Genomic DNA, 19,331 nt, shown 5'->3' on the forward strand with positions numbered 1-19,331 from the left:
AAATAAAAGCTACGAAGTTACCTAATATGATTAACGTATATATGAAAATTAATGATTATGAATAATAAATATTTGATAACAATTTTTGTATATTAGTTCTTTTTGTATAATTTTATATTATTAAAAGATATTAAATAATCACATTAACTATATAATTAAAACATTTAGATTTTTTCTTATATGTTATATTTTGAATTTTTCAACACGTCTATAAATTTTTAAAAATTTGAATATCCCACTTTGAAAATTTTGTGATCAATAGCTTAATTAGTTTTGTTATAATAAGATACAAATGATCATAAAATTATATTAATATGAATTTTTATTTAATAAATACTCGAATTAAATATATATATATATATAACGATTTAAAACAACAAGATTGGCTGCATCAATTTAGTCATCCAGTTGAAACCTTTCAAAATTATGTGGAAGACTAAAGTCAAAGTAATTCGATTTTAGAAATAATAAGGTGGTGGTTCTAAAATCATTAAAATGGTTCTCAATGATGTGAAAGTTAAATATTAAAAAAAATTGTAGAACCTGTTTTTGGAATAAAAATAACTTATTGACCACATTACAGTTTTTATAGATATAAATAGAGTGTAAAAAATTTAAGACCAAATCGATCAAACTTATCATAAATTCAAAATAGATTTCGATCCACAATTACAATTACAAATACTCAGTCCAACATATCCCCTATATATTAAATCACTTGAATCACTTGAACTATAATTAAGTAATAATTTACTACAACTGAGGCTTCTTATTTTCTTAGTTTTTCTTTTTTGATCTTTTTGCTTTATTTTAACAGTAACTAAATTGAAGTAAAAAATATAAAAATTTGATGGAAAACAATTAGTTGAAATTCTTTACAACTTTTTTTTTATCTTTAAACAAACAGAATTGTGTTCAATTGAAGACATATTAATTTGATGAATACTAAATATGGAAGAATAATAAAACTTTTCTTTCATGCTTCTGTTTTGGTTTTTATTTTTATTTTTAAATTTAGAGCTTTGATATTAATTTTAGATTTAATTATTTTATTAGATGATAGAAGCACTTTTTGTTTTTATTCTTTTATTTAAATATATAATATTTTGTAATAAATGACTTTTTGACAACATGACTCTAAAATTCGTATAATATATAATATGATCTCAAACTAAATAATTTTGTTTTTTGGTATAAAACCGAATAAAATGCAAACTGACGGTATATAAACCAAATCGAACCGAAGTAAATATGGATTTAGAATATTAGTTATATTTTACAAACCGAAATACCGAAAAAACCGAACCGAACTGAAACTAACCCGATATTCGGATTGAACACCCCTAATCCAAATAAAATCGAACTATTATTTCATTCTTCAAACCATAATAAAATAACAACTTCATCCTGCGCAAGACGCAGATCTTATCCTAGTACACTTAGTATTTAACTCTAAGTTTTCCCTAATAATTAGAATCAAATGCCACAAACATCTATCTAAAATATTAAACCAGAAATACACTACTACTTTAGACATCATCTTCTCTATTAAAAGAGAAGTACCATTTTCATCTACCATAAAAAATTCATAATAGGTCTATTTCATCAATTACATAATATGACATAGTAATCAATAATAATATTAATAATAAACAAATTTTAACTATAAATTTGAATTTTATTTTTAATCATAACAAAATCTATTGAAAAAAAATCTAACAAAAACTTGTTCAAAGTTTTAAATACTTTTTATTATATAATATATTAATTAATTTCATAATTAATAATATAATATTAATTAAATTTTATTATAAAACAAAAAAGTTATATGCTATTTTACTAAATTTATAATTATAGTCTGTATTATATTAAAATATAAGTATTGGCAAGATTATTATTTAAATTGGAAAATTAACCTATTTAAAAATTTTAAAATTCTTTCATTTAAATAAATTATCATTTATCATTAAACGGGTTAATATTTGTTAACTATGTAATATTTTTATACAAAAATAAAGTTCATAACATATGTTGAATTTTTATTTTTACAGCTATATAATTTTCAAAAATCATATGTTGAAGAAGATTTTTAATTTGATTATTTCAAAGTATATATTAAAAGTACCAAACTCAAAATTGTAATAACAATTAATAGAAAGGTAAAATACATAAAACAAATCACTATATAGTAATAATAATAGAAAACCTAAACAATAAAATTTTAATAGTTATACAATACCCAACACTAAAATATAAATCATATATTCAAAAAAATTATGATAATATCAAAATTTATAAAATGAAAAAAATATTCGTGCGGTTTAAACTCTATAAACTAATTAAAGAAGGGTTGCTTCTTGTAAATCGAGTTCCTGTCCAAGAACCTCAAAATCTTCTAAGTTAGTTTTCATTTTATACATAAATCATACAAGAGTTCAATGTTCTGGTACACAATATTCATTTTCCCCAGAGGAGAAATCTGTTTATACAAAGTTAACATAAATCATTACATATCTCAATATATATTATACATATATATATATATATATATTTATTAAGAGTCATCATCCTGTATTATGCATATAATGAAAAGATCATGCATCTCCACATCTGGTTTTGAGACACCCTCCACAATTTTTCAGGAGAATCCCTAGCTGCACCATCCATCTATCTTTCGTAAGAACATATATGTATATGTTTCTGTAAGTGTATTTTTTTTTTCCTCAACTTCTAGTTTTGAATTTTGATTACATAGTATTTCTCAACTACTAATTGTTATTTCTTCAAATTGTAAAGACACTTCTGTTTTTTTCTTTGGGACATCCATACAAAGGCGTAAGATGTTCCCTAATGAAAACACACTCTTGAACAGTGAGATTCATGATGACTTTTGAGTCACTACTGCAACGAAGGCGGGCTTAGACTCTGAGCAAACTCGTGAGAGTTCAGCTTCTCATTCATCACTCTGAATTTCTCTTTGATCCTCTTTATCTGTCCAACGTGAAAACAAAATCAAATTACCATAAAGTCAAGCATGATGAACATAAAGATTGAGAGAGTTCAAGTTTGGCTTTTACCCTTCTCAGTTCGATCTCAGTGCTCCGTTTCTTCTGATCAAGTGATTGCCTGAGGTTTGTAATGTCGAAAATACTATCGAGGTCGTCTTCAAATGCATTCTCCAACTCTTCCCGGAGAAGAGCAGGTAATTTATCCACAATAGGCATCAGAAGAAAACAGTTGAACTGGAGAACAAAAGTTCTTTCAGAAGGAAAGCCAAATCTAAATAAGTAAGAATCTGGGTAAAACCTAAGTTTGGAGCAAACCTTTAACTCAGCAGAGGCGAGAAAGTATTCTCGTATGCCCTGGAATATCTGTTGGACCAATGCGTAGACAATTCTCTCAGATGAAGGAGCTAGCTTGCGGTTCCATAGCGTGCTGTCTAGAAGATCAGCCAACCGCGTTTCTGTTGTCTGAATGCCGGAACCTGAATCGATGTTTGAGGCGAGTTGGCTTAGCTTTACATCTGATTTTGATTTTGTGTCTGTTGCGCCGCTTGGTGCATCTTGGGGAAGACTAAAACCCAATGGATTACCTGATGTAGCAACTTGCTCTGTTCCGCCAAACGAGTCCAAGAATTGACGTAGACCAGCTCGGTTCTACATAACATTGAGAAGAGAAGGCCAAATTTAGATGAGTTATTTCATCCTTAACTAGATATGAGCGTAAACATGGCTATAAAGCTGTAGTAGTGACCTTGTTGTGAAGAGACCATGTAACATAACGAGTTGTGCTGGCTAGATCCTCCATACATCTGCAATCAATATAAAAAAAACAAAGGAGATTGACCACTAAAACTCACTACAACTCAAGTTGAAGGCATTGGAAAATTGAATTACTTGTCACGACATGATTTTTCTGTGGACTCCACAAAGGTGTTGAAAGCTGAAGCAACCCGCTTGAGAAACACCTCATGCCCACTTAAGTATTCACCTTCTTTCTATTCAAAATTTAGCAAAACATACATTAAAAATTTTGCTGGGAAGGAAAAATACATAGGACCATCAAACCAAAGAAAACAGTGCCTACCTGAAGAAGATACACAGAAATTGGAAGCAATCTCTTAAGAATGTGTAGCAGCCTGGCTCCTAACTAAACCAACACAAAAACAAACAAAAAATGAAAATTGAAAAGAACACTTTTCTGTACGGAATGATGAACGTGTGAATAACAGAGTTTCAGACAAAAGTATCACCAAGCATAGTTTCTGAAACCAGAACATGAGACAATAACTCTTAAGCACAGATATAATTCTAGTATAACTAAACTAATTAGTAATATTTGTTTTCATTATCCACAAAAGACGAAGAAAATAGTAGATATAGCTTTGTCACCTGATGAAGGAAAGGTTCAAACGTGTCACGAGCCTTTGCAACTGCTATAACACACGCTGTCCTACAAAAATCAAGTAAGGGAAAAGAGAATAAGAGGCCCCATGACAAACATTGCAGGTCAGATTAGATACTGAAAATTGTGTTGCATTTCAGTCGATGGTATGAAACCTCGAATAGTTTGTTCCATCATGAATATCCTCAACTCCACATGCGTTTACAATTTCCTCCCGTGTTATTGGGGGACATTTGATAGCACCAACTAGAAAACGGAACTCAGCCATGGCACGATGATATTGTGCACCCCCATATAGACGCATCCCTGCATTCTGTAATTGAAGAAAAATAACAATTTGGTTAACCTCCCTCATAGTTCTTGAAGGTTCAATAGATGATCTCTTTACTTCGTTCTCCTTTATATATATCATAAATGCTTACTGGTATTAGCTTATGTGGGAACTGGAGACCATCAGTACCAACAAAAGATCCTCCTTGCGTCCTTTCGTCTTGCAATGTTTCACCTGAAATAAAACATCATGATGAATTATAAATTATCAAAGAACCCAACATAAAGAGAACATCGTCATACTAATGACCAAATTACTGATTGATTAGCATACATCATATTATGTGCAATCATCGCAGTCTGGTGATCAAATATGCATTTAACGAAACTGATATTGCAGAATCCAAATCAACAAGAAACAAGAAATATAATTACTAAAGACAGTTGGGTAGTAGAGAACAGACAGTAACATTACCAAATTTATCTGGAGGGGCCACAACTGTTCCTTTCAGTAACAGAGATAACTGGTCAAGAAAATAAAAAGAAAACAGGTGAGAAAACCCAACAAGGATCAATATTAACAAAGGAACTTCTATGTTAATCGTAGAACGTGCCATAGATATTTCAACACGAAAAACTTCCCATCCAGTCATTCTAAACTAGTACTAAGTCCTAGATATCATATACTGTCGTGAAATCTTTTTAGTGTCAATAGTCAATTAACAAGAAATGCAGTAGACTACCAAATGAACGTTCTTGCAACTACACAAAAGCATATTATTCCTTGAGTCACATGACGTTAAAGCATAAAAAGAAATCTTAAAAATCCAAATACGCTCTACAAACTACAAAGACCTTGGTTAAGAAGAGGTCATGGAAAGTCCTGCCTCTTTCTTTGAGCTTGGCTTCATCTAAAGAGCTGTAAAAGATAAAAAAAAATTCGACCATCAATAAGTTATATTTCTTAACAGATGAGGACACCTTACTTTACTAAAATGAATAAGAAATTTTCAGACGAAAAAAGTTCCCACCTAAGTTCCTTGCTAACGATATCCAGCTTTCTGACTGTACTGCGGTACTCTTTTCCTAAGAGGGGAATGATCAGTGGAACACTCTCTTTGTACCTGCAAATAGAAACTGGCATCAGAGACTATAACGAGAAGAAGTAAACCATAGAGGAAACAGAAGCTGGAAAGTGACAGAGAACAAAAAGCAGCTCTACCTTTTCCAGAGTAGTTCTTCAAGAAACAACCTTAGTTTACTGACACCAATCCTATTCTTCTCCTGCTTTGTCAGCACACGGCCCAACTTCTTCTCTAAAGATGCAATGTCTTCAATTTCTCTAAGTGACACAGCCTGCAATAAAAACACACACACACACACACAGTTTTTTAGAAACAATGAAAAGATCAAGAAATCAGGCAACAGAGCACAGACCTGTTTGAATTCGTCATTAGACTTATACACTGAATCATGTCCATAACCGACTCTTCCAGAAGGCACAGACGTGAAAAAAGGAGAATCCCCCAGTAAGGAGCTGTCGAGTGCGCTTGCAGGAGGTGAGAGGAAGACTTCCACGTCGGATGAACATGAGAACTGAGGGATTTTGGTATCAAGCTTTGTGGAAACAACAATTGTCCTAGAGAGCTCAGGATCAACCTAACATAAGCAAACAAAAAACTCTTTAAGACAAAAAACAAGGTTAGACGCAATGTGGGCTAAGGTCAACAAGTCTCATACTTGCATCACTATCCTTCGAGTAGTTGCAATGCTCCAGTCACTACTGTCCTCAAGGCAGAGAATGATAAACTCTTTATGCTGCATCTTTGCTCGGACTAAAGCTTCCACAGCCCGTGCTTGAACCTAGCAAAAAAAAACAAGTAAACACGCCCAAATCAAGCAAAACCAAAACATTACATCAGCCAAATAATTTAAAAAAAAAGTGAAAAGTCCTTGGAAGCTACACGAACAAACAAGACACCACCACATCTAACAATAATAATGTATTGTAAGATATGAAACAAATTATCAAGTGTTTTGTTGATAACATCATTCAAATAACCACAAAAGTGTGTTGGAGAATACGTTATTTTTTATATTTTTTTATCTAGAAGTATGACCATGTGATGAAGTCAAATTCGTGTAACTGATAATCATTTATTAAAATAATTAAAAAAAAAAGAAAACCTGAAGAGCTCGGTTTTTGAGTCCTGGTGCAGGAGCAATAAGTCCAGGTGTGTCAATGATGGTAAGGTTAGGGCAATACTTATACTGAACTTTCACAATGATCTCCTTAGCAGAGAACGGCGACGGCTCCTGCTCTAGCCTCATATTCTCCGCTTCAATATACGCCTAAAAATCCAATTCCAAATCATATAAGAACTCGTCATAACATTAGAGCTTTCATACAAGTGAGCGTATCTCACCTGAATCTGCGAGAGAGATTTGGGGAGAGCGACGGAAGGATCGTCATCGGATCCGAGGTGGCAGAGAGGGAACTGACACTGAGGATCGTACTTCATGTGAAGAGTGATCGGGCGGCGAGTCTTGGTCCCGCCGCCGACGTGGTTGAACTGAAACCCCATGAGAGCCTCCACCAGCGCGCTCTTGCCGTCGGTCTGCTGTCCGACCACGAGCACCGCCGGAGCTTCGAACGGAGTCTCCAGCTCCTGCGCTAGAGCGTGTAGCTCGTTGTACGCCTCGTAGAGGCTGTACCGCTCCTCAATCGCCGATTCCTCCTCCTCCCCCGCCGCCGCCGACATTTCCTCGACCGTAACGGATTTTGGCGCTGAGGAATCCGACGACATCGTTTTGTTCGAAGATTGAGGAGAGGAAGAAGAGTGCGTGAGAGTGTTTTCTACTTTTCCTCGGCCGTTCCTTTCCGCCATTGATTGAAATTTAGCAGATACGGCTTATTTTCAATTTTTCAAAATTATTTTTTATTTCAGAATAAATACAGTTATTTACGTACTTCCACACGCGCATTTATAGCGCGTCGATTAAACGCTGGAATCTGTCTCCGCTAGACAAGAAAAATGTGCGCGTGAGAAGGAATCAGATCATTTAATTCAGTTTAAAGAAAAGGATATATTTGTTGCTGCTGTGTTCCCATTTTCTTTTTGGTTTTTACCAATAGAATCTTTAAATAAAAATTGTTTATTATATTTGTGAATATTATCAAAAAATGTTTGTTTATTACTTTTTGTGTGACTAAAATCAACTGTGTAGTACAAAATTGTGATTGCTGGATGAGGTACAAGATAGGGACTGTGAATGGTTCTTTTCCCCATTTATATAGCTAATTTGCTTTATTTTATGAAATGAAACAACGTATTTTATTGTTATGACATGAGAACATTAGTTGAACATTAGTTGAGTTTCTATTGTTGTAAGTGTCACTGAATAAATCTAACAAAATTATAAACCAAAAATAATATATGAAAAATAAAAATATCCATCATTAAATAAAAAAATAGATCACTAACTAAACTCAGATATAATATATTTTTGTATAATTTTTTATTTATTATCTATCTATTTTGAATTTTCATTTTATTTAGTTATGAATGTGAATATATTTTACTTTTTACTATTTAATGAATACTAGATTTTGATCCGCCTTAAAAGAACGGGTATTTTTTTGTTTTAAATTTAATTTTTGATATTTTTTTCTTCCTCACTATATTTGTATTTTTTATAATCATATTTGTGTATAAATTTTAATCAAAATATATTTATTAAATAACAGCAATTTAAAAATTGATCCGGTATATACATACGGTTAAGGCTGGGTTACGGGTCAAATTCGTCCCGCTGATCTGCCAACCCGCGGTTTTTTAATTTTGTTTTAGTTAAAAAGTACGACTCGCACAATCCGCAAACAAATAATTTTGTACCCGCACCCACTCCACTTAATTTTGTGGTTATCCGCGGATTATATATATATTTTAAAAATCATTATATAATTTAACTATTATAAAAAATATATTTATATTAAAAAAATTTATACATGATTTAAATTTTAAATTATTATTTTCAAACTCATGTATTTAAAAAGATTTTACTTTTTTAAATACTTTACGGATCGATGGGTAGCCGCGATCTAAAATCCACCAACCCACATTTACCCCGCATAAAATACTCATAACATGCACCCGCAAATCAATCTTGTAAATATGATCTCAATAAGAAATACTATTAGAATTTAGTATGATAGATTTGGTTTTGTGAAAATAGGATGTTATGTACGTATACTTAAAAATAGGATATTAGTGGTTATGAAAATATTTTTGTTATTTATATGCGTGTGTATATAAAAGAGTTGTATATTTTTTTTTAGATTTTACCAAAAAAGTAGGAATGATAGAACCTAGAATCAGTTATAAAAATTGTTAGTTATTGTATCTTACGTTACAAACCGTGAACAATTATTTTTTTTCCAGATAACTATATATACATATATAAGCAGTTATATATAGCAATGATATTTTTAAATTAAACCCAACTAGTATCAATTGGTCATGCTTCCACTTTAATAGTATTGATAAAAGCTATTTTGTGATTTTAATCTATTTAGAAGCAAAAAGTGATTCTGATACTATTTGAAGATATTCTTTTCTTTTTTTAGTTACCTTTAGGGAATGAAAAACTAGGATTAAATTTCAAATAGTGACATTTATTGTCTGTGAAATTGGAAAAATTATTGTTGAAGAAACATTGAATATTTGATGAATCTAACAAAACTGTATTAGAAGCCGAAAGGAGACTTGGTCCGGCTACCACCCTCACCGTACTGCTCGTTCCATTTTCTCAGTTCGTTCATGGTCGTTGCATCATATGACACAGACGGACTTACCTGCAATTGCATTAAAAATTGATGCAATATCAACATTTGATAAAGAACATCCAACAAAAAGAAGAAGAAAAGAAGCATAAACACATATGATGATCCAATCAACCAGTCCCGTCTTAAATTTTTTTTTTGCCTTAGGCAAAATATAAAATAAAGACCCTTTTATAAAAAAAATTCAACTTTTATTTATTGTATTTCTTTTAACTAAAACAAAAAAATTGTGGTGTTCAAATATTTTTTGAAAAATGAGTTTTTGTGTGTAAATTAGGTTTTGTTAATGAAAAAATGAGAAAAGTGAAAGGTAATTTTTTTTGGTTTTTATTGTATTTCAGTTAGATTTAGTTAATCATAGACCTTTTAATTATAATTTTACCAATTCATAGATAATTTAACAAACAAAATAGACCTACTAAAATAACCCCAAAAAAATTTGGACCCATGGACCCATGGCAATTGCCCATGTTGCCATGGGGTAGAGCCGGGCCTGCAATCAACTACCTTAGCTTTAGATTGAATGAAGTCGTCCAAACTCAGAGGCCGTAGATCAGGAGCTCCACCATTTGCTACCGAACCCTGAGGAGTCAAACATTGCAAAAAGCATCGAGTGGTTACAAAACTGTGTTCATGCAATCAAGTAAAAGATATGTTCATGTCTTTTTTACCTTGTTTTCTTCCTGTAACAATTCTTGAACTGGTCTGTACGCAGCAGCGATGCATAGATTCTGCGGTTTTAAAAACATATCATTTAAAATTACTACAGATCACACTAATACTCAAAACTTGTCAAGTAAATGAACCAAAACCTTTAGATCGCTTCCTGAGTATCCTTCGGTCTCTTTTGCAAGTTTCTCAAATTCAAAACCAGTTTCAAGATTTTCTGGAGTCAGAAAGATCTTTAAGATCTTCAACCGGTTCTCAGCATCTGGTAAATCCACATATATTCTATAAACAGAAATCAGAACAACAGAAACTTCAGTAAGTGAGACAAAATGTTCTGTAAGGAGACAATTGGATTATGGTTTTTTTTAATTACCTTCTTGGTAGACGGCGAATGACAGCGTCATCAAGATCAAAAGGTCGGTTAGTGGCACCAAGTATGAGTATTCTTTGGCTATCTTTCGACCTCAACCCATCCCATGCTGCCATGAACTCATTTCTCATTCTTCGTGTTGCCTCATGCTCGTGAGAACCACCACGAGCGCCTAACAAACTGTCAACCTACTCATCCGACAAAACCAAAAAAAAAAACTTCAGTCCCCCTTAGAAAGCAATCACTGAAACAGAGACGTGGTATCAATGGAAGATAAAACGATCCTCTAACCTCATCGACAAAAATAATCACAGGCGCAAGTTTGCTTGCAAAGGAGAAGAGAGCTTTCGTGAGCTTCTCTGCATCTCCAAACCACTGTACCAAAAACAATGGACCAAGTTAATATATTGACATGTAAAAATGGAAAGAGATCAATTGTGTACAAGTGACACACAACAACGTTTCATGTACCTTTGAGGTAAGCGATGAGCCAGTTATGCTAATGAAGTTTGCTCCAGCTTCTGTAGCAAGCGCCTTGGCAAGTAGCGTTTTGCCAGTACCAGGAGGACCAAAAAGCAATATGCCTTTACAAGGCTGGAGAAGAACCAAAAAATAAAACTCAGACAATCAGGAGAAACCATCTCTTGAGGAAAAAAATAAAACAATAAGAGAAATAGAATACCCGCAAGAGATTGCCACGAGTGAAGAGCTCTGGCCTTCGCATGGGAAGAATAACCAACTCATTCAGTGTCTTCTTCACATGCTCGAGAGCACCAACATCGTCAAACTTGACACCTATTTCTTCAGGAGCAACTACAGCTGAGACAAAATTGCTTTCGAACTCATCCTTTGCTATGTTCTGCAAGAAAAAAAAAGATCTCTGCTGATTTACTAGGACTAGTAATCAAACTTCCAAAACACCACCAGATGGGGAAGAAACTAAAACCTTCAAGCTATGTGAAGGCTTTCGAGAAATGTCTTCTTGTGCTTTCAACCTTTTAACCGAAATCTCAATGCTACAAAAGAGGAAGACAACAGTAAGACAAAATCAAATTTAAAGATAAAAGGCAGAACTATGTCATTACCTTTCACGAGGCAGAATCAGGCGGTCTTCTTTAATCAACGGTTTAGAACAAGAAGATAAATAGTGGTTTCTGGCCCAGCCAACAACTTTCTCTGCCCCTGTATAATCAATATAAACAAATTTCTAAGCTCTTGGTCACACCATAAGTGAATGGGACAAATAAGAGACAGTGGCAGAGATCAACATCAATAACAAGGAACTGCATCCTATTTTAAATTAATATATAATCACAACATCAACTATAACTATTTCAAAACAGGACAATCATATCATGGGAATGTTATAGATCTTAAAAGCCTTATCATATCCGTCTCCTAACAGCCGGATTCTTGCCATTATAGCAACAAATGGCATAAATATCATATAGTAAAAAGGCAAGGTTGATATCCTCAATAAACAACTTTATCCATACACAACCTGTTAAGATATATAACAACATTGCTAAGACTACAAGCAAACACATACACAATAAAACAGGTGTTTCAAAGGAGTTACACACTTTGTTTTGTCAATATCACGTCGTCAGTGTTCACTTGGTACAAGTCTGTGCATAATAACTCGTTTTCCTCAAGGGCCTGGAAAAGAAATGTTCTCAAAGTCAATTGATTATGAAAAAAAACATCACATATTGACTCCACTGAGAATCAAAATCTAGATCTGTGTACCTTAAGTATCTCATTTAAATTGCTCCGTGATACCACAATTCTTCTATCTTCTACAAGTTGTTTGTTAAATACTGCAAGGATATCTTCCTCCTGCAAAAGGTTTTCAATTAACTTGCCTACATTATTCTCATGTCCGTGACCTAAGAGGAATTAGCATAGATTTTTCTCAATAGAACATGATCTTATTCTGACAAGTCTATGCAGTCTCTCACTTTGTGAAAAACACAAAGGCATACCTTAGGAGGAAGTAGGTTCATAACATTAGTGAACAGTTTGTATATCTCATTATCATCTGAACTTTTACTTCCGCCGAGTCCCTCAGTAAGATGCTTCAAAGGAAGGGGCTGCAAGACACATATGAATCAGTAACTTGATATGAGACCAAACTAAGATTATGTCATCAAATATACTTTTATGTTTTAGCCAACGTACCAGCCTTGCAATGCGGCCAAAGTTTGGGAGTATCATCGTCTGTTCACAAACAAAATAGGTAAAGAAAAAAAACAATTAATTTATCATCAATAACAAAAGAAAAGCCAACGAACAGTGACACGTGAGAAAGGCTTACGAATTTCTCTCTCCCTTTGGAGGCTGTCTCGATCTTGTTCCGTCCGCAGATCATTACAACAGGACCTGACACTTTATCGAACATTTCCTCAACTTTCTCTACAAACTCATTTCGTTTTTCCTTAGGTACAGCTCTAGACAACCACCGGGACGAGTCTGGGAAATACACAATAAGTGGTTGTGTGGATTGCAGAACCTACAAACGCAGGAAACAAATGGATAAAAGAGTGCATAAGCTGAACCATCCATATGTATTAAGTTCCAATACAATTTAAACTTAAGAGCACTCGTTGGATACATAGTCAGATCTGATCTATCAACAATACCTGAAAAGAAACAAGAAAACATCACGTAACTTCCAAACATACCTCATTTAAAGCCTTCAGGGCAATGTAACCATCTTCTGCCTGCATATCCAAATCATGCTTCAGGTCTTTCACTGCGCAGAAAACATAGAGGTTAGCTAGTAACACTTACGTATGAAGTCTATTGTCAACACAGAAGATCATTTTCCAAATAAATAACGACCACACATCAACGATATATGGCTATAAACAAGTAAATATACCATCTATCCAGTGTATATGTGGCTTCTGGGACTGCTTTTTTGGTTTCTTCTCGCTTCCCTCTGATGATGTATCACCTTCCTTGTCAAATACGACCGCAACTCGGTTCCCATTCACCTCAAAGATCTCTCCACGCTGTCCGGTAGTTAATGGGCTGCAGGTACATAAATTTTGGTTGAAGACAAATATAGGGTCCGGTAGTCAACCACAATTAATGTCTCGCAGTTGACAAGAGAAGTAAAACTGACATAGATAGGCAGAGCAAGCAGCACTACCAGTTATGGACATTCTACACGACCACATGTTAACGCAACTAGACAGGTAAAATAGCCTAGAATTAGCATGCATTCATGTAGTAATAGAACTGACCAAGATTCTAAAACCTTTCAATGAACTCATTACTAAAATGTGTTCGAACAGTTTAAATCTAAATAGCATGGCTAGACGATAAATTTTCTGGAGAAGTAAATCAGTAAACTACCTGTGCTTTGCATCACCCTTCTTAGAAGGCCCAACATATTTGACTCGATCTCCTGCAAATTATGTAACCACAAATAGACATAAGGAAAAACCAAAACATCAACACAGAGAATAACTAAAAGTCTGACAAATTAATCATGAGAAAGTGAAAAGATAATGAGAGAAAGACCACACCAAGAAAAAAAATCTGATTAGACAGGAAAGTAGTACTAAATCAACTCTACCTAGCACTTATAATGATGAATATGCCTACTGGATGGTTACCTTTCCTTGCCGGGCGCCTAGCTTTATCAGAATGCTCAACAGCTGGTGCTTCGCAAGCTCCACCAGCTCCATGTAGTTCTTCCGCTACTAACTGCCACAATTTAGAGCAGGTAAGCAAATACTTACTCAGCAATTTCTGAAACTCAATTTATTAGAAATTCAAGAGGGAACAATGCATAGAGTCATTATGTAGAACTAAAGAACCAGCATTCAAACGGGTAATAACTCCAATAACATCTTCATAAATTAAAAAACAATATAGAATCAGAAATTTTATATGACAGGGTCCAAGAGATCACACTGTCCACAGGTACAGCAATATATATAGGAAAAGAGCAATTAGTACATACTAAATATATGAACCTCATATAACACAATCATACCTCTCCGAGCTCCTCAAGTTTTGGCACAATTTTCTTGATATCTTCCTCGGTAACCTCGAGACGAGCTTCCTCATTGTCACTCCCATCTGCTTTTGCTTCAGAATCCTCCTCGCTATTCGCTCCAGAATCTTCCTCACCTTCAGACTCTGTTGTGCCCTCATCTGCTTCCGCTTCTGCGTTCTCACCATCAGATTCAGAGTCTTCATTGTACTCATCAGCAAAATCCTGATTCAGAACCGAACACATTAAAAACAGAACGATAACCCGGTGGTTTGTTTATAGGGCAAATTACTCATAAGAATCTCACATAAGGGGCAAGAACGCTGCTGTCAAGAACCAACAGGGGAACTTGTACATCTCGAGCAAGTGCTCGTACCAGCCTCTCCTGGTAAAGTTCAGTGCCTGAATAAACATAAGGTTTCTTATTTATTGGTCATCATCTTATGTTTCCTCGATAAATATACTTTGATAATAGAAGAGTAACATCACAAACCTGGAAGACCCTGGAGCAGTATTCTTCCACTTGAAGAATCTAAACGGGAACCATAAACCGAAGCGGCATCCTTTTGTCTTATATGTGAAGTAACACATTCCACCAAAATATTCTTAGTGTGGTCGCTGTGAAATGAGCATCAGCAGAATCAATAACCAGAAATGTAGAGAGAGAAACACAATAACAGAGAAAGAAAAAGAGTATGTTGTAGATTGTTACTGGATATAGTAAGGGAAGGTCTCCCACGAAAGCTGTATCTTCTCCCAAGGTTGGACTCTCCTTAAGAACTCGTCTCTGAATCTTTCTCTTCTAGAAAGCAGAGGTGACTCCTTCTTTTTGCATTCACTGGCAAGCTTCTCGCTATTGAGCCACTCTATTTGGTCCTGCTCTCCGAGCTGAGCATGCGAATCTAAATGCCCAACACCGCTCTCCTTCGCGGCTTTTCCATCGCCTAAGTCACTCCCTTTGTTCAAAGAGACATGTTTATCCTCACCACTAGCGTTCCTTCCATCACCTTCAGAGCTGAAACTACGCAGCTGGATGTTCTTCGAGAGTCTTAAACTATTTCTCGAGGCAACACTAGGAGAAAACGAACGGAACAGAGAACCTCTTGTCAGATTTGTACTATTGGTTGTGAGTCCATAAGATCTAGATACTGTGTAGTCACGAATGGTTGGCCTAACTAAGTAGTATTTGGCTTGCTGCAATACCAAACCCCATCTCTGGTTCCTCTTTATTACTCTAGTATACATCACAAAGCACCTTCTCTCTCAAAATCCAATATCACTGCCAAAAAAAATACAGAACACACAAATTCAAAATCACTTACACAGTCGATATCTTGCACTATCCAAACTTTATGCATTGCACAAATTAAAACAGCCCAAAACAGAAATAAAGATCAATGCAAATCAAAAGGAACGGTTTTGCCACATAATATGATATTCCATTTAAAGAAAGGAAACAAAGGATGTGAATAAACATACAGCTATTCTCGACCATATCATATATGTTACAAAGCACGAACCTTTAACAGGAGATGAACAGAACAAGTTTTATTTCATTCCCCGAAAGCTATGCGAAAACATTCCAATCAGGCTCTGAATAAAGAAGAGAGGATAGAATTAGGAGCGAGATAGGGTCCGTGAAGGAGAAAGATAAAATCCCGACAGAGATACCGATCTAACTAGGTTCTTCTGAAGCTGTGTGTTCGCGAGTTTGTCTTCGTGATGAAACGCCGTCGTTTTGAGGGAATACTGTGCGTTTTTTATATATAATACGGCCCTTTAATATGGCCCATATGGTACGGCTCGTATGTAAAACCACAAAGAAGTAGTCGATATTTACAATCGTGTCCACTTCATATATGGGCCTCGATACGACACGTTGCATCATGAAGCGCGGATCGAAGTTGCTACTTTCTTCATATTAACATATACCTCTTAATATGGGCCATTTGCTACAGGCCCATATATAGAGCCGGTATTCTATTATTGTGAAATAAAAGCCCACAAAACTTGTCGCTATTTACAATTGTGTCCACATCGAGCCGCGCTTATCCCAGACAGCTCATAGAGAGAGAGAGAGGACCTTCACCGATCGGAAACCCTAGGAGAGAGAAAAGTTAGTTAGAGAGCAATGGCGGAAGCGAATCCTAGCCGTGGCAACGGTAGAAGAGGCGGTGGACCAATGGACGACGACAAACTAGTCTTCGAAACAACCGAAGGGATCGAGCCCATCACCAATTTCAACGACATGGGGATCAAGGAAGACGTGCTCCGCGGCGTCTACGAGTACGGCTTCGAGAAACCCTCCGCGATCCAGCAGAGAGCCGTCATGCCGATTCTCCAAGGCCGCGACGTCATCGCCCAGGCTCAGTCCGGTACCGGGAAAACCTCGATGATTGCTCTCTCCGTCTGCCAAATCGTCGACACTTCGTCTAGAGAGTATGGTTTGCCCTAATTTGAATTTTTGTAACTTTGATTGTTGTTTTCTTATGATTTGATTTTTTCGTTATGGTTTTTGATTTGTAGAGTTCAGGCGTTGATATTGTCTCCAACGAGAGAGCTGGCTTCGCAGACGGAGAAGACTATTCAAGCGATTGGGTTGCACGCGAATATTCAGGCGCATGCGTGTATTGGTGGGAAGAGCGTTGGGGAAGATATTAGGAAGCTGGAGAACGGTGTCCATGTTGTGTCTGGGACGCCTGGGCGTGTTTGTGATATGATTAAGAGGAGAAGTTTGCGTACCAGGGGTATTAAGCTTTTGATTCTTGATGAATCTGATGAGATGCTGAGCAGAGGGTTCAAGGACCAGATTTATGATGTTTACAGATATCTTCCACCTGATCTTCAGGTGAAGTTTCACTTCCTCTTAACACTTTTTGTTGCCTATTGACTGTAATTATTAGATTTGCTTATTGTTAAAGAACATTGTTGAGTTGCTTGATTGATCCTTGTGAGAATTTGGTAGCTATTAACTGTAGGATGTAAAGCTAGATTCCGTTATTTGACATCTCTCTAACTTAATTACTTATGTTATTAATAGGTTTGCTTAGTTTCTGCAACTCTTCCTCACGAGATTTTGGAGATGACATCAAAGTTTATGACGGAGCCAGTAAAGATACTTGTGAAGCGTGATGAGTTGACTCTTGAAGTACGTTTTTTTCTTCTGTAATCTGTATGCTTGTTTATTTTTTTAGTCTAACGCTAGGGTCACGCTCGTAGGCTTCACTGGCTAACTTTCCTGTAAAACCTTTTCAGGGCATTAAACAATTTTTCGTTGCTGTTGAGAAGGAAGAATGGAAATTTGATACACTTTGTGATCTTTATGACACACTTACTATTACTCAAGCTGTTATCTTCTGCAACACTAAACGAAAGGTAATCTGATCTATACTCTATTTTAATTTTTGTAGGTGATTAGGTGTTTAATATTGTTAGCATTGTTATCTTAACTTGATACGGAAGCTTGTAAGGTCCTTGAAATCTGTACTCGTTTTTGACAATCTGTATTCTGTAGTTTTCCACTGCTCAATATTTCTTACAATCTCTAGCCACCTGCAGATTTTTAGTAAATTGCATTGGTTTCTTAATTTTATTCTGTGATGCTCTGTAATCCTGATGGTTTCTAATTTTGCGTCCAATGTTGGATCTGAGACTTGTTTTATTCTTTCCAATGTCTCGCTCAACTCTACTCTGCATTTGTGATAGGTGGATTGGCTAAGTGAGAAAATGAGGACTAACAACTTCACAGTTTCATCAATGCACGGTGACATGCCTCAGAAGGAAAGAGACGAAATCATGAATCAGTTCCGGTCAGGCGACAGTCGTGTTTTGATCACGACGGATGTATGGGCACGTGGTATTGATGTGCAGCAAGTAAGTCATAACTTATCCGCTATATGTTGTGTAGATATGCAGGATAATGTTTAGTCTCCTCTGTTATTTAGGTCTCAGATTGTGAAGGTTGAATTGACATGAGCAACTTTCTTTCTCAGGTTTCTCTTGTCATCAATTATGATCTTCCTAACAACCGTGAGCTCTACATCCATCGTATTGGAAGATCTGGTCGTTTCGGGCGTAAGGTAATAGATTCATTATACATTATTTCTCGTTGATTGATCTTTCAAAGCTGTAAAACTTTAACCTGGGAATACTGAATGATATCTCTTTTTAACCAACTTTTACGGTCATGATTCCAGGGTGTTGCGATCAACTTTGTTAAAAGCGACGACATCAAGATCCTCAGGGACATTGAGCAGTACTACAGTACCCAGATTGACGAGATGCCAATGAATGTAGCTGATCTTATCTAAAAAGACCTTGTCTGGCATTTTTGTGATGGTCTTTTTGCTTTCAATGTGAAGTGTCTGGATGATGGTCTTTTTGCTTTCAATGGGAAGTGTCGGATGATAAAGTATTGTTCGGAGCTTGCGTAAGATTATTGTTTTATCTTTTGATGCTTCACTGAATACCTCTACCCGCTTTGATGTTTCTTTGGGTTCTTTCGAACACTCGTGTGGTAAATGTTTAATGACTTGTGAAGCGATTTCGGTAGAGTTTAGTCTTCTCTCCCTTGTAATTTGTTTTGCTTTGTTGCTCAAATCTCCAACTTTCATTACTTTGTAAGGCTACGATCAACAGTTGAAAAAGGTTCAGTGTTTTCTTATTGTCGCCCAACTTTGTTAAAAGCGACGACATCAACAGTTGAAAAAGGTTCAGTGTTTCAAGTATGAAAAGCGTCCAAAAAGATATGTTAATTTTTGTATATG

The 19,331-nt window shown here is 35.4% G+C and overlaps 3 protein-coding genes across 4 annotated transcripts; 1 reads left to right on the forward strand and 2 right to left on the reverse strand.

The window, feature by feature from the left end:
• Positions 1-2,695: 2,695 nt before the first annotated feature.
• On the reverse strand, positions 2,696-7,579 carry LOC108812826 (dynamin-like protein ARC5). 2 transcript variants are annotated; one of them, XM_018585194.2, is made up of 18 exons: positions 7,101-7,579; positions 6,862-7,026; positions 6,415-6,537; positions 6,112-6,333; positions 5,897-6,030; positions 5,706-5,798; positions 5,530-5,593; positions 5,150-5,198; positions 4,827-4,909; positions 4,560-4,717; positions 4,392-4,452; positions 4,087-4,149; positions 3,897-3,997; positions 3,754-3,811; positions 3,593-3,656; positions 3,324-3,484; positions 3,078-3,242; positions 2,696-2,991 (listed from the first exon to the last, which is right to left on the reverse strand). In XM_018585194.2, exons 1-18 carry the CDS (start codon positions 7,560-7,562, stop codon positions 2,899-2,901), a joined length of 2,319 nt encoding a protein of 772 aa, XP_018440696.1. In that variant the 5' UTR covers positions 7,563-7,579; the 3' UTR covers positions 2,696-2,898. The 2 variants fall into 2 exon arrangements, with proteins under 2 accessions (XP_018440696.1, XP_018440695.1); XM_018585193.2 differs by having other exon boundaries at positions 3,324-3,656; positions 7,101-7,578.
• Positions 7,580-9,306: 1,727 nt separating this feature from the next.
• On the reverse strand, positions 9,307-16,262 carry LOC108813425 (uncharacterized). The gene is made up of 25 exons (XM_056989071.1): positions 16,237-16,262; positions 16,086-16,158; positions 15,278-15,844; positions 15,059-15,183; positions 14,873-14,967; positions 14,566-14,790; positions 14,183-14,273; positions 13,920-13,971; positions 13,441-13,592; positions 13,241-13,311; positions 12,874-13,068; positions 12,738-12,776; positions 12,542-12,649; positions 12,306-12,395; positions 12,140-12,215; positions 11,642-11,738; positions 11,503-11,572; positions 11,239-11,415; positions 11,028-11,150; positions 10,848-10,931; positions 10,560-10,744; positions 10,330-10,468; positions 10,189-10,248; positions 10,025-10,099; positions 9,307-9,529 (listed from the first exon to the last, which is right to left on the reverse strand). The coding sequence occupies exons 3-25, from the start codon at positions 15,808-15,810 to the stop codon at positions 9,422-9,424; spliced, it is 2,970 nt and encodes a 989-aa protein (XP_056845051.1). The 5' UTR covers positions 15,811-15,844; positions 16,086-16,158; positions 16,237-16,262; the 3' UTR covers positions 9,307-9,421.
• A 350-nt stretch (positions 16,263-16,612) lies between these two features.
• LOC108812034 (eukaryotic initiation factor 4A-III homolog) lies at positions 16,613-19,228 on the forward strand. The gene is made up of 7 exons (XM_018584174.2): positions 16,613-17,004; positions 17,092-17,413; positions 17,606-17,713; positions 17,821-17,940; positions 18,271-18,438; positions 18,558-18,644; positions 18,762-19,228. The coding sequence occupies exons 1-7, from the start codon at positions 16,697-16,699 to the stop codon at positions 18,873-18,875; spliced, it is 1,227 nt and encodes a 408-aa protein (XP_018439676.1). The 5' UTR covers positions 16,613-16,696; the 3' UTR covers positions 18,876-19,228.
• Positions 19,229-19,331: the final 103 nt, after the last annotated feature.

Source organism: Raphanus sativus, chromosome 6 (genome assembly GCF_000801105.2).
Source record: "Raphanus sativus cultivar WK10039 chromosome 6, ASM80110v3, whole genome shotgun sequence".
Lineage (NCBI taxonomy): Eukaryota > Viridiplantae > Streptophyta > Magnoliopsida > Brassicales > Brassicaceae > Raphanus > Raphanus sativus.

Coding starts and splice junctions, on each gene's coding strand:
- LOC108812826 (XM_018585193.2), bottom strand. CDS start 7,562: ATGGCGGAAAGGAACGGCCGAGGAAAAGTAGAAAACACTCTCACGCAC. Junction 6,538..6,861: donor TCAAAAACCGAGCTCTTCAG/GTTTTCTTTTTT, acceptor TTTTTTTGCTAG/GTTCAAGCACGGGCTGTGGA. Junction 6,031..6,111: donor CTAATGACGAATTCAAACAG/GTCTGTGCTCTG, acceptor TTTTTATTGCAG/GCTGTGTCACTTAGAGAAAT.
- LOC108813425 (XM_056989071.1), bottom strand. CDS start 15,810: ATGTATACTAGAGTAATAAAGAGGAACCAGAGATGGGGTTTGGTATTG. Junction 13,069..13,240: donor CCCTGAAGGCTTTAAATGAG/GTATGTTTGGAA, acceptor CTGCGTTTGTAG/GTTCTGCAATCCACACAACC. Junction 10,249..10,329: donor ACTCAGGAAGCGATCTAAAG/GTTTTGGTTCAT, acceptor TTAAAACCGCAG/AATCTATGCATCGCTGCTGC.
- LOC108812034 (XM_018584174.2), top strand. CDS start 16,697: ATGGCGGAAGCGAATCCTAGCCGTGGCAACGGTAGAAGAGGCGGTGGA. Junction 17,005..17,091: donor GTCGACACTTCGTCTAGAGA/GTATGGTTTGCC, acceptor TTTGATTTGTAG/AGTTCAGGCGTTGATATTGT. Junction 17,414..17,605: donor ATCTTCCACCTGATCTTCAG/GTGAAGTTTCAC, acceptor TGTTATTAATAG/GTTTGCTTAGTTTCTGCAAC.